Source organism: Cibotium barometz, chromosome 64 (genome assembly GCF_041138505.1).
Source record: "Cibotium barometz isolate CiBa-2024 chromosome 64, ASM4113850v1, whole genome shotgun sequence".
NCBI classification, from domain to species: domain Eukaryota; kingdom Viridiplantae; phylum Streptophyta; class Polypodiopsida; order Cyatheales; family Cibotiaceae; genus Cibotium; species Cibotium barometz.
Genome location: NC_141109.1, coordinates 10,265,115 through 10,279,776, shown reverse-complemented (window position 1 = coordinate 10,279,776; position 14,662 = coordinate 10,265,115). Strand labels below are relative to the sequence as shown.

Below are 14,662 nucleotides of genomic sequence, written 5' to 3'. Positions count from 1 at the left end.
AAATTAGTCTTTTATCTCTTGATGTCAAAAGAACTGCTACATACCATTTCTTTTCTCCTCTCAGCCTTCAGCTTTGCTTCAATTGCATCTACTTCCAACCTTTCATGCTGTTGTAGTTAAATGGCATCAAATTTGTGAGTAAGATTACAATCTGAGCTGAAAATTCAACTCTTCTTCATTTCTTTTAGGTTACATATAATCTTCAATGTGCCGTGGTTCAAACTCACATCCTCTTCTGGTCAATGTGGTAGGTACCTTAGCCACTCAGGTGAGAGCCCATTGACTTTAGTTTTTCATTTTAAAAGAAAGAGATATAGTTAATTTATCTTTTTTTTTTGGAGGGAGTTAGCTATTGGGGTTTGGATTCACGCACCCTACCAGGCAATGATACAATAGCCACTCAGGCAAGGACCCAAAAACAGTTAATTACAGTAATTAATTCAAGACGTAAAGCTTAGTTCCCTTTGGTGTGTATGAATGGGAAGAACTCATAGTCTTCTTCCAAGTCCATTTCACTTAATGAGTCATGTTTACTTTCACATAATTATCAAGAAACAAACCTCAAGCTTCTCTTGTTCCTCATGTTTTGCTTGTAGACGTTTTTCATGTAATGCCTTTATGGTATTGGGCCATCTTTGTGCCCTTTCATCAGACAAAGCCTTTAAGTTTAGTTTCTGCAGAAAAAAATATCATAATTAACCATTCAAAAAATCATTTCAAATGCCATTCAGGTATTCATGAGGTCACAAAAAAGAAAGCCCATCAGTAGGTAAATCTCTATGCTTTGAGTGTCATAAATTAAATATACACCTCTTTCAAGAATTTGGCATGATGATCATTGGGAGGACTTCCTCGCATGCGTTGTAAATCAGATTTTGTAATTTCAATAAAATTCCGCTCCTTCAAATCCACCATCCTTCTTGAGAAACGTGTAAATGATAAGTTCCACACACACACGTTTTTCTACATCTTAGTTACTTCACCATTTTTCAATGTTTGCAAATCTATTATAGTATGCATACCGGCACTACTAGTATTTTATACACTTTGAAAGAAAAATATCAGAGTTGCAAGCATGGAGCCAGATAAGCTTTTTTGTTTTGTGAAATGTTTAGGCCAGAAAGAAAACTTCAGATTACCTTGAATGGCCCCCCATTTTGTAATGGTGCACAACCTACTCAAGCACCATGACCCTCTTAAGAATTAACACTTCCTTGTAGTATCTTTGATATCATTCGACATTTCAGCGACATCCTAAATTACCCCATTCCACAACATAGTCGGCCATGCAAACACAACTGCCTTGACCATCACTTTAACTCCAAAGAAGACCATTTTGCAGATGCTGAAAACGTCTAACTGATGGCATGTTTCACCAACAATACACTCTTCCCAAAGAGTCTCATACCCTAAAGTGTATCACCACAACATAATAACCATGATATTGTTGACCAAAGGTTGATACTCTTCGTCTAAGGGTGAAAAGTAGAGTTCAAAAACAAGACTTGTTTCACATATTACAGAAGAAAGCCTTCAAAAAGTGCTAGTGAATTTCAAGCCTGTATCCGCGTGGGAAGCCCCTGAAGTCTAGGAGTCCGCAATCCAACAGCTTAACCATTATGACAGCTTAACATTTACAAAGAAAAGTGTAGTCTTGGTAGAAAGTGGCCAATGAGTGAAGAGCGAATCTTACTACTTTACCAAACACGTTTAAAGAATAAAGCCGGAAATAAACGAGTAATGAGTAGAAAGCTGAGGTATGTTATGTCATTGATGTCCAAAGCCTCTTAAAAAGAGGGCAAAAAGTTACAATTGGGGAGACATGCCTCTTAGAAGAGGTGTGGCTTAAGAATGGATAGCTATGTCTTCTGATGTGAAAAGCATGTCCTAGCATTTGAGGTACAATTCTTCATAAAGACCTGTCTCTTTGAGGTTCTCATTCAGGGAGCCCGTGGCAACAGATTCCCCCTTTCCCGCTCAGTACACCAGGGCTGTCCTCTGGCACCTTACCTCTTCCTATTCATCGCCGAGGCCATGAGTAGTTCTCTCTCAGCCCAGGAGACCGGGCTTCAGGGATTGCGTCTCCCCCTCCGCACTCACGAGGAGCTGCTTGACTCAGAGTTTGCCGATAACACAGCAGCCTACCTTTCAGGAGATGTGGGGAATCTCCAAACATTCGCGGAGGCGATCGAGATCTTTTGTCGAGCATTAGGAGCTCAGATCAATAGGCACAAGTCGTGTGGTTTTTAGATAGGCTCTGCACCCGCCCTGACTTGGCGCCCAGTTGAGGCTTTCTAGTGAATCCCGAGGGGCACTCCAGTTCGCTATCTTGGATGCCAGTGGGCATTGATGTTTCTCCTGCGCAGCAGCTCGCCCCTCTTCTTCTGAGTATTCGAACTGCGAGCTTGGGATCCGGCCCTGAGGCAAATAGCTCCGGTAGCCTCAAAGGAGCGGCTTTGGCAGCCATTGGTCTGGAACCCCCTGATCCGTTTACCCAGTGGCCACATGTTGGGGGCCCGACCTCATGTATCATGGGGCGTGTTGAGCATAGGACCTGCCAGGTCCCTTGGAGATTGGATCGGCACACAGGCAATTACCCCCGGAGGTGCAGGAGAGAGGTCTGACAGGGATCCAGGTTAGAGACAGGTTCAACAGCGAGGACAGTATGACCGCATCCGGGGTGACTCAGATCGAGCGATCTTGCGGCGCCGGGCCTTCACCACTTGGCGCAGCGCCCCTTCTATACTCTACACGCGGGTACCCCCCGCTGGCACTACAAGCCACCTGTTTGGATTTTCCCCCCTCCTATTATATGATATAGCCTCTCAGTTATTTGTACTGTTATGTGTACTTTTTTTGCACCTAGGGAGAGTCTCCCTAGCTGCCTTGATTGGCTCTCTGCTCTGCCTTCTTATGAGCAAGAGAGGGGTTTCGTAGCCCAGTGGGCCGTTTTTTTATAACTAATGAAAGGATCTTTTCTCGAAAACAAAAAAAAAAAAAGAAGTGAGCAACCACTGAAATCCTTTAAGGGGAGCTCGGATCCAATGTAGGGTGTAGCCACTGAAATCCTTTAAGGGAGCTCGGATCTCTCTAATTTGCCATGTGATCCAATAGAAAAAGTGAGCAGACCACTGCCCTCATCTGCTCCGTGGACTGCCACAAGAATATCATGCCTGGTAAACACGCCTAGCCACACTTGGGGAGTTGGATTTGGGATGGGAGTCAGCCACTCCTAAGGAATAGTTGAGTCGATACGCAGGGTGTGAATCAACTCCTGCCAGATCCCCCGAACAGTCTCTGCTGGTGGCTCCGGTCTCCCCTCAAAGGCCCTGAAACAACGGGCTCTCCAGGTTAACCATATGGTGAGGCTGCTGAGGAGCTCCCATCGTAAATCCCTCTCCTGTGTCCAGCCGACGGACGAGAAATCCAGTGAAGGAACAAGGCGAGGCTAGCCCCTAATGAATCTGATGGCCTAGTTGTCCTGCTCCGTCTCGTATCCCAGAGCAGGCCCTGACGAAGTCGACCAAGCAACGGCTCCCCACGTATACATGCCCTCTGGAGAGAGGGGGGCCAAAATGCGCAGCATCCTCAGCCAAATCTACTGCGCCTGTGGACAGTCCCATAGGCAATGTCTCTGTGTCTCCAATGGGTGGCCGCATCGGACGCAGGCCGACAGAAGGCCACTGTAGACAAGCTAGGTGCCAACTTAAGAGAATCTTGCGTGCCTGTCGGCTAGCCCAGAGCCTCGTCCAAAAATCCTCCAGGAACTCTTGTGAGAGTCCCTGTAGTCGCCAATGCTCCGATGCAACTGGAGAGACCATCCTCCTCGCAGTCAAAATATGCCTCCCCAACCGAACAGTGTACTGGAAAAAGGTGATCTCTGTGGCCTCGGGGGACGCATAAGGATCATGCCACTCGTACTCGCCAGGGTCCCACTGGAGCCGGGCCAAGGGGCGTGCAGCATATGCCCATATGCGCTAATCAGAGTCCACATCTGCAGGGTCTGGATCAATATGCCACTTCCGAGAAGCGGCGGCCACTACCCGTATCCTCTGAAAGATGCACTCTGCAACCAAAGGCGACTCCGCCTCCACTCTCTGAAGTCTGCCCTCATCCTGTATCTCATAGTAGAGGCATCTACCATCCTCAGTGCAAGCTCTGACAGCAATCAGGATCTCCAACTGTGTAAAGGCTGTGTGAGAGAAACAGGAATTAGGGTTAGGTTAATTCATGTGTGGGAGACATACACAGAGAAACAACAAGGGAGAGAGAGAGAGAGAGAGTTGTGGGGATAAGTCAACTCATGAAGATATAAGTGTGTGACTCCCCTATCACACATGTATATTGCACTAGTACACATAGTGCACTTAGTACATTAAAAGTACTAAGTGTACTATGTACTATAACTTATGGGCTTGTACACACTATAAGGGTGGGCATAACGCCTTTACCCCAACAACCTCCCACTTAAAGGCAAAGTGCCCTTAAGTAAAGGAAAAGAAAAAATCAGCATGTACATGATAATATACAAGGCCATATCAAGGCTGAAAATGGCCTCATCCAATGCCCATCAAGTGTCTGCAATGAGCAAACCGCTCCGGAGGCAAACTCTTCGTCAACAGATCAGCCGGGTTGTCATCCGTATGAATCTTAACAAGCTGAATTTGCTTGTTCTCTATCACCTCTCTGATGAAGTGATACTTCACATCCACATGCTTCGTCTTTGCATGAAAGACAGGGTTCTTTGCCAACTGGATGGCACTCTGACTGTCACAATGCAACAATGGAATATCCCCTGTATAACCCAAATCAACCACTAACCGAGATAGCCATAATGCCTCCTTGCAAGCCTCTGTGGCTGCAATATACTCGGCCTCTGTAGTAGATAAGGCTGTGCACTTCTGCATCCTGGATATCCATGACACAGCACCTCCTGTGAATGTAAACACATAACCGGTAGTAGACTTCCGGTTATCTGGATGACCGGCATAATCCGAATCCGTGTAACCATGCACTAATGCATCCTGTTTGCCAAAACAAATGCACAAATCCTGTGTGCCCTTCAGGTATCTCATGACACCTTTCACTGCTTCCCAATGCTTCTTGCCAGGGTTGGCCATGTATCTAGAAACCACTCCCACTGCAAATGCAATGTCCGGCCTAGTAGCAACCATGGCATACATGAGACTGCCACAAGCTGAAGCATACGGAATCTTGGCCATATCAGCCCTGTCTCTATCTGACTGTGGGCTGTCCATAGCACTGAGTTTCACATATGGAGGCAAAAAAGTACTAGTCTTCTTCCCCCCGTCCATATTGAACCTCTGCAAAACTTTGCCAATGTATTCCTTCTGAGACAAATACAACACATGCGATTTCTGTCCCGAAGTATCCGCATACCCAAAATGTGATTTGCATCACCCAAATCCTTCATATCAAAGGTTTGATGCAGCGTTTCCTATCAGATTTTTGGAAGAGGCTTTGGGACAGATTTCAGCCTAGAAAGATTACCCTCTTTCTTTGGTTGATGGCTCACAGGAGCTTGGCGGTCGGCACTTAGCTGGCAGTTGGAGGTCAGCCAACAACTAGCCCGAGGTGCGGCCACCCTCAGGAGTCTCAGATATTGTCTTTGGGATTGCCCGAAGGCTTAGCAGGTTTGGTGACGGATTCTCCGCATCTTCACAATGGATAGGGCCTCGACTCGGATCATTACATGGGGCACTGTCGCTTGGGCCATAGAGGCTGAGGTGATCAAGGCTTACAAGGAGGATGGTGGAGGGCTAGCCCTTCAAGTCTCTCACCACCACATTTCGGCATTACAGTCACAGCCCCATCTACAGAGACCACTGGCAACCAAGCTCATGCTAGAGATGGGAGTTTGGCAGTAGCATTGCAACCTGGCACATATGGCGACCTCGATGCAGCGAAGCCATTGAGGGTACCCACACGCCGCCAGCAAAGTCTATCAGAAGCATTTGGCTCGATATCATACATACCCTCTGCGGTCAATGGGGGAAGTTGCAGGGTGGATCTAACCGCATGCGGAAGCGGCGGGAAGCTTTCTTGAGGCTCTAGCAGCCTGGCCCTTTTCTCACTGATAAAGGTGGAGATCCCACTTGGCATTACAGACCACCAATGCCCCCCCCCTTTCCCCCTGTATATGAGATAGCCTTCTCCTCATAGAGTGGCCAACCGGAGGAGAAGCATCTCTTTCCCCTCTTTTGATTACTTGATTCCCGCCCTGTACATAAGGCGAGTTTGTATCTAGCCCTTTGTGGTTGTTTTTTAGCCCTTCGTGGTTGGTTTTTTCACTAACTAATAAAAGGATCTTTTTCCCGAAAAAAAAAAGAAAAAAAAAGATGTGTCTCCTTGAATAGTCGTGTTTAGAGGGGAGTCATCGGAAGGAGCCAAAAGACCCCAAGCCGGAAGACCAATGGGTGAGATAAGGGCCACGAGCGAACAAGTTAGGGGCTAGGCCAACAACAAGGAAACTAGTGAAATGTACATTTTACAACGTTATGGCTTCCACACAACTAACGAAGCCCCAATCTTCATTGACACGAACGGAATACTCCTGGAGAGATGGCCAATGCCATCAGTGCGAGAAATTGAGCCAGATCTCTTGGACAACCCGTGAGTGGTATTGTCGACGACTAGTAGAAACCAAGAGTTCTATCTGAACTCTGGTATCCCAACCATAGTTTTTTTCGTACGCGTATGGTTGGAATTCTGTACGTCCGCCCACGTCCACATCCGCCAACGTCCGAAATCCTTTCTGTACGGTGCCCTAAAATTTGGGGCTTTTTTTAAACTTTTGGTTTTTGGGCTACCGATTTGACGTGCGTGCTGCTCGAGGACGTTGTGCTGCGCGGCGGCTGCTGTACGTGACCATTTTGATGCCCCCAAGCAAGCACTTGTGACCTAAGCGGCGGCTAAGCCTTAAGGCTTAAGGTAAGAAAAGCTGGCTGCTATACATTTTGCTCTCTCTTTACCTGCACCCCCCTTTTTTCTACCTTCACCCCCCCTTCCCCCTCTCGTGAGTTTTGAAAGTTTCAACTTTCAACCTTGTGTGTGAGTGTGTACACTTGCCAATGGGCCATGGCCACTGTGTGCACGGTTTGTCAAGTCACAAGTGTGTGCCTTCCCCCTGAGACCTCTAACTAAGTTCTGTCTAAATCGCCCTTTTAAAGATGGGCCGATCCAAGCATCCGGAGTGGTAATATGTGACCCAAGTGAAGGCCCTTGGGAAAGGGCAATTCACCTGTAAATGCAATTATTGCCCTCATCAATGGGATGAAGGCCCGCTACGCATTCGGGCACACATGTTGGGCTTGGTTGGCCATGGTGTGGGGCCTTGCACAAATGTATTAGAAGAGGTTAAAGATGTTTGCAGCAGGTTGCATGCAGACAGTCGTAGCACGTTTCATGGCCGAGAGGCTTTTGTGGATGCTTCGGTGGATGATTTGGGTGGAGATGTATCTTAGGGTGCAGGGTCCGCATCAATGGGCACACAAGAAAATACACAAGTCAGCGGTAGTGCAGATGTTGGGTCATCATGTAAGAAGAGGAAGATGTCTAAAGGGAAGGGGGATTTGGCAAATGCATGGAATGTATAAGCACGAAAGCAAGCAACCATTGTAGTGCATAGACTCTTTTATGCGGAGGACATTCCCCATTGGAAAGTGAGGAGTCCTTACTTTTTTGAGATGGTGAAGGCAATTGGACATGCCGATCCTTATGTGCCTTCATTTTACCATTGCTTGCGCACCACTGAGTTAGTGGATGAGGTCAAATGCATTGATCATGAGATGATGGGTGTGCACAAGAAATGAAAAAATATGAATGCACCATTGTTTCTGATGGATGGTCAAACACTAGGCGCAGGCCTATCATAAATTTTCTTGCATGCTCCATTCATGGCACTGTATTCTTGAAATCTGTGAACATTTAAAGCAGATTATCTAGCATTTAAAGCAGATTATCATTAGGTTCGCCCAGCAAATGTTGTGCAAGTATGCATGGATAACGCATCGAATTGCGTTCGGGCTGGGGAATTGGTTGAACAGGAGTGGCCGACCATTTTCTACACGAGATGTGCATGCCATTGCTTGGACCTCTTGTTTGACGACATTGGCAAAATTTCTTGGGTTGCAAAAGTGCTAAACCAAGCAACTCAAGATGTCACATTTGACACAAGCAAGTCCACAGTGTTGGCATTGTTTAGAAAACTCAGCAAGAAGGACTTGGTGAAGCCTTCTGCAACTCGGTTTGCATACTTTTTTATTATGCTGGTTACTCTCTTGGATGAGAGATGTATGCAGGGTGTGCACAAGCTGATGATTGATGATAAATTTGTAAAAATCAAGGCATCAAAGACCCCTCGGGCAAATGAGGTGTCAGACATTGTGTTCTTTGCATCTTTTTGGCAAGAGTCAAAAACCATTGTCAAGATATGTGCTCCCATTTTGAAGATTCTCCGCTTGGCTGACAAGGAAGGAGCCACCATGGGCCTCATGTATGAGCTTACAGATAGTATGGTAGAGCAAGTGCAAAACATGCAAGGCATTGAGGCCAATAAGATGAAAGAGATCGAAGACCTATGCATTGGTAGATAGGAAATGATGCACACACCATTGCATGATGTGGGCTATATCTTGCAACCTGTATGGAAAGGAAAAGAGCAAGATAGTGACTCAGAGGTGTATGATGGATGGATGACATTGTTGGAAAAATACACTAAGGGTGATTTGGCCTTGCAAGGAGATCTCATTGATGAGCTAGACAACTTTAAGCGAGGAAGTGGCACATTTGCTCGTCGCATTGCAAAAGATGAGAAAAGAATGCAAGAGGGTGTGAAATGGTGGGAGACATTTGGGACTTGCACACCCAAATTATAAGCTCTTGCACTTAGGGTGCTTTCTCGAGGGTGCTTTCTCAAGGCACATGTGCCTCCCCATGTGAGAGAAATTGGAGCACATTTTCTCTCATTCATACTAAGAGAAGAAACAGGCTTCTCCCTTCTCAAACGGAGAAGCTTGTTTTCATACACAAACTTGAGGCTCATTTCCAAGATCAAAGAAAGAGGCTATGAGAGAATGGAGATCACATTGGATATTCTTAACAAAAGAAAAAGATGAGGAGCGCTTGATTGCCTTGCAAGATTTGCAAGAGGCTATTGCAGAGGCAGATGAGGCTTTAGAGCCTCTTTCGATTGCTCCACCCTCTACAGATGGCCAAGCATCCTCTAGCCATGTTGGACATCATGCTCAGTTGCTACCGAGGCTTATGAGTTTGATAATGATGATGAGGAGGAGGAGGAGTTTGTAGATGAGGATGAGGAGCCCATTGATCATGTCACCAGCCTCGACATTTCCCAGTATGAAAGGGGTCTGGTGGACTCCAGGATGTCTAAATATTTGGAAAAGTACAAGCTTTGGGGATGGGGGATTATCCTAGAATACAAAGGACCACACTCCTAAAATTTAGGAGAGTTGCTAGTTTTGGCCTGACTCCGATGGAAATTCTGTTCACGTCATTACATCTGGAATTGAGCAGATACCAAGAGTTGGCGAAGTGCCTATGATAGAATGTCTACTAGTCGGGATATTTTTAGAGGTAAAGATTATGGGAGAACCCATCTCTCAGATTGGGACATGTGGCAAGAAAGTGGATCAAAGTGAGACAAGTGGCCTCACACTTGTCAGAAAGTGGATCAAAGTGAGACAAGTGGCCTCACACTTATCACTCCAGCTATTGTGTGGCTCTCCACTTGTCATTGTAGCCTTCTCTTGCCATTTTAGCTCATGGGAGGCCCAAATCTATAAATTGGAGCCCTCTCTCTTCATTAATAGAGGCTCTCTTGCTACACACTAGCCTCTACCACCGTTACAGGCTTCCCAAATGATGGCTACTCTCTTTCTCTCTCTCTTGAAGGCTGCCCATGAAGAATACCGGCTGTTGGGGACTGTTTTGGAGGCTTCCATCGCGAAGAAATACTGAAGGCAAGGGTATTTAATCATTTATTATGATTTCCAGCATTTGTACTTGTTGTACCACTGGCTGTACCAGTCCTTTGTACTTGTACCTACTATACCAGTCATTGTACCGGCTGTACCAGCCACTGTACCTGTACCAACATTTGTACTTGTTGTGCCTGTTGTACCAACCATTGTACCGGCTGAATGGAGCGTTGTACTTGCTGTACCAACTCTATTGCATGAAGACCCGTGGTTTTTGGGGAAGAATCAGTACCCACACAGAGGTATATGGATTATATTATTGGCCTGGCATTTCTACAACCTATCTTCCGGCTTGGTAGCCTCATGTTGGGCTGTCTTATGGCACTTGTATATGGATAATCCGGCATCTCCCGTGGGGAGAGTAAGGCCCTCAAAGCTTGTACATGATATTATTCTCCTTGGGTAATAAAATACTCCAAGGGGGGGTCGGCCCATTCCGGCCTCTATGTGGTGTCACATGTGCAAGCTCCATTTTCAGCATTTGTGGATGTTTTGTCCAGCTTTTATGCAAAGTGATGATGGATATGTGTTAAGGCTGTGGCCATGTTTAAGTGATTTAATATGCATTGATGGTATCAACAAGTGTGTCAAAGGCCCTAGTCCCCCGGGCGTCGCGAGTTACAGATCATGCTGAGGATGAGGGGAGCTTTGATGAGGCTTAGGCTACTTAGTATTCTTCCACTCTCTAATTATGTTTTGTCCACTTCCTACTTATGTTTTTCCTCACTACTCAGGAGTCAATCTACTAGTTTTGCGGCTTGCCCCCACTGAGCAATGAGCACTCCATCATCCATGTTTTTGCTTGCTTCCACTCATGGTTTATTTAGTTTCTTGAGGCTTGGACCTCCTCATGTTTGTCCACATTGGCACAGCCTACGGGTGACAGGTTTTGGCATTTGCCCACTCCACGCTCCCTACTTATGTAACATGTTACATGATACATCATTGATCATACATGTATGATGTAAACAGTAATATAAAGTCCGGAGTTTGGATTTTGGCTCTACATCATTTATGTTTTTTCTAATCCCAAAATCTTTGCACTTTCAACTTTCAAGTTTCTTTCGTTTTTTGTGTCATATGTAGCATGTTTTTCCTTAAATTTAGGATGCCGTATGGTATCCGACGTATGGAATTTCTTGGGGGTCTGAACCGTACTTTTTCCGTACTTCCATACCCGTATATGCATTTGCCGTATGGTTGCCATATGGAAAAACTATGATCCCAACAAGGGACAGCGAGAAGGTTAGACCATTGGCCATTGCAAATGAGATAGAAAGGCCTACAAAGATTGCAAGAAGCTACCAGAGCTCAAACATCAAAGGGTGTGACTAGTGTGACCCTCTGTGAAGAGTGTGACCCTTCTTAAAGGTCACATCTGCTCATGATGTCTTTTCATGTAAATAGGGTTTAAATGGTTACTAAAGAGGATCAAGTGAGGAATCCTTAAATTCCCTACCACTTAAAAGGAGTCAGAACTCTCTTTAAAATATCGTCTTTGGTGTGACTGTAGATGGACTTGACTACCAACATAGAGAATACAAAAGCAAGAAACTAGATGGACTGTAGATGGACTTGACTGCCTACATAGAGAATACAAAAGCAAGAAACTAGAACTTCAATTATTGGCTTCGAATTGATGGGAAGCACCCTTTTTTAAACATTTTCACAGCACCAAGGCACTTTACATTCCCTTTGCATATGGTACATTTCACGCACACCTCTTCATCACTCCTCCTATCATCAAATGTGAGTAAACCAAATTAGAATCAAAATTCCAATCCCAAGATAATGGGCAATCTATCCTTCTACAATTACCCCGGGGTCATAAGAATTCACTATCTCGGTAACATGTGAACAAATGCATGACTTACACATGTAAATGTGCACCCATACTTCCACTAATCTAGTACAAAGATAGCATCCTAACCTAAGTGTTACCAAGCCATCTCCTCATGAATGCACCAAGGGCGGCTCGAACCGTCTGCCCCCTTGGCTCCTGACCTAATGCATCACGCACCTCGTGGCTCATATAACCTTCTCATACATACATGTTTGCCTTTGGGGTGAAAGCCCGTCCACATAACCAGCAAAACCTTTTACACATGAATGAAAAGCTACATAAATGTAGGCATGGAAACACACCAAAGAGATGAAGAGGTGATGGCGGTGTCATCTGAGAGACTGCCCACAAACTGCTCCACATAAGCCACACCATTGGGGAACCCATCCGGTAGGGACTCAAATTCTTCGCCGGTTGTCCAAGTGAAGATGGGCCCCACAATACCAAACCAAACTCCATCCACGAACACCAGATTTTCCTCCACCCTCATATCTCTGCAGAACCACACCAACTGTGCAAACCATCCCAATGGTGTGTGCATAACACAATGGAGGGCTACACAAAAGCCTGTGCCAGAGGCCATGGAGTCCTCTCACGACAATGAAACTCAGAGCGAGAGCACATGAACCAGGTTCTCCCTGAACCATGACCCTTCCAAAACCTTAACCCTAACATCCCAGGAGGAGACCTCTAATTACACAGACTCTTCTGATGAAGCTGATTAAGGATCAGAGAAGGAGCCGAATAAGCCTGCTGAGAATCCGGAAGCTTTTGAAACCACCAAACCGCAGACACATGCAGAGTAAAGGCGGTTCCGAGACGCTTGAAGCAATTTAATCCTTCAATTCTCATCCTGAATCAGAGTATGACATTGAATCAGAAAGTTTGACTCAGAAATCTGTTCCAGTTAGGAGTCAAAAGGGTATAGTGAACAGAAACGCCATTAAAGCTGCGGAAAGCTTGCCTCTACGGCAGAAGCAAATGCAAAAAGATGACATCTTTCTGAGCTGTAGCTATGGTGGAAACAGAGGCTACCAATCCCAAACCCTGAATTAATGGTCAGCTACAAGCACACAGTGAAACCCTAGCAGTACCAGAACCAAAACCGTAACCCAGAGTAAGAGCAAACGCCTTCAGAATTAAAATGTAGCAGGCACACTGAAACTCTTAACAGATGACTGATGGTGGGAAGGGGGTAGCTCACGCTGAAAGGAAGGCAAGGGTGTTCAGCAGGCAGCAAAGCGATGTTGTGCAATGCGAGATTAAGAGTCTGTGCACAAATTGCCATGTGCATGCCCTAATCAGAATGCTTATGGACATGATTCTCTACTACAGCCACCTAGAGGGGAAGATCCGAGGGCGAGTGTAACTATTTGGCCTTCCTAGCACTATTCACATGATGGAACCCTTGCCATGACACTGGACTGATGGAAGAAGGCATGGCGCAGGGACCATAAGGTTTGCACATGGAAAAGCACTAGTTTTGGTCAAAAAGCAAAAGCAGAGAAAAGCAAAAAGTCAAACTGAGTTGACTGCAAGCCATGAGCTTCACTGGCAAGAGGCAATTGAGAAGGACCAAAAAGCAAACGCTGCTTTTTCAAAAAGCAACCCTAGGGCCAAAAAGCAAGGCCCTAAAGTTGGAAAAGCAAAGCACAAAAGTGCTTGGTAAAAGATTGGCCTTATTTGAAAAGAATTTTATTGTAAAAAGTAAAAAGAGGAAAGCCAAGTTAAAAAAAAGCAAAGTAAAAGCATGGATAGCTTTTGGGCAAAAGCAGGACCCCCCTCAAGTATAAAACAAGCATGAACCTCTCTTGATCATCATCATCATTGAAGCATGGTATTCATCATCATCCCCCTGCTACTTCAAAATGCCACCAACTACCTGTGCCATGTCATCATCCACCCTTATGACTGTACAGATCCGTACAGTTTGTACGGAGCTGTACGGCCCTATTGATCTACGTTGATCTGAACTACGCTGCCGCTGCCTATTGATCTAGACGCTGCCGCCGCTTGCTGATTTGGCTGCCGCCGCTTGCTGATTTGCCTGCCGATCTGGCCGCCGCTGCCACCTGTTGATCTACACCGACTGAACTGCTGTCTGCACCGTACGCCCGCTGCCACCTGCTATTCTGCACCGTACTACCATGCTACTGAACTTCATCGTACTACTGCCTGTGCTGGCTGGACTGCTGCCGCTACAGTTCTGCGCCGACTGGTGCCTACCGTGCTACCATGTGGACTAGTCCTGGTCCATACTCCCCTGTACTGCCTTTGTGGGCTGTTTTCTACTCCAGATTTGGCGTCCAATCTGCAGCTGATCATCATAAACTTCTTCATCTACTATTATGACTTGTGTACCTCATCTACAAGCTTGGGGTACTTTGGATTTGGTACTAGCCCAGTGAGAGATCTTGTGGGCCATCCCCGTGGTGTGCTCAAGCAACAGGATCTCATGCCTCGTCATCGACTTCAACAGTGGTTTCTACATCGGCATATTTGTTTGCTTTTGTATTCATTGTTGTATTGATCCTAGCTTGCGAGCCCGTGGATTGTTCCTGAATAAATTCTTGAAAGGGGGCGGGGCCTGTTCCCCACTCAGTGTGTGCGCCCTGTGCAAAGTTCTCTAAACACTACTCTCTCCCTCTCTCTATTTTTCTATCTCTTGGATATGTGGTGGAATCTATCATAGCACGCCCCGCTAGGGCTTACAATGGTATCAGAGCAGGATTTCTCTTGAGAAATCTTTCTTTGGGTGACAAAGCCATGTCGAGAGTAGAGGGCAACCAAGGGCCTAATA

General features: G+C 45.9%; 1 protein-coding gene across 4 annotated transcripts in view; it reads right to left on the bottom strand.

The window, feature by feature from the left end:
- The window catches only part of LOC147603300 (uncharacterized), a 46,707-nt gene that overhangs the window by 21,036 nt on the left and 11,009 nt on the right, over positions 1 to 14,662 (bottom strand). For all 4 annotated transcript variants that reach the window (XM_086796804.1, XM_086796807.1, XM_086796805.1 and 1 more), the window contains 3 exons: positions 811 to 916; positions 561 to 674; positions 45 to 107 (listed from right to left, as the gene is read on the bottom strand). In XM_086796804.1, the coding sequence (XP_086652930.1) occupies positions 45 to 107; positions 561 to 674; positions 811 to 916 (283 nt within the window). The remainder of the gene's footprint in view (positions 1 to 44; positions 108 to 560; positions 675 to 810; positions 917 to 14,662) is intronic.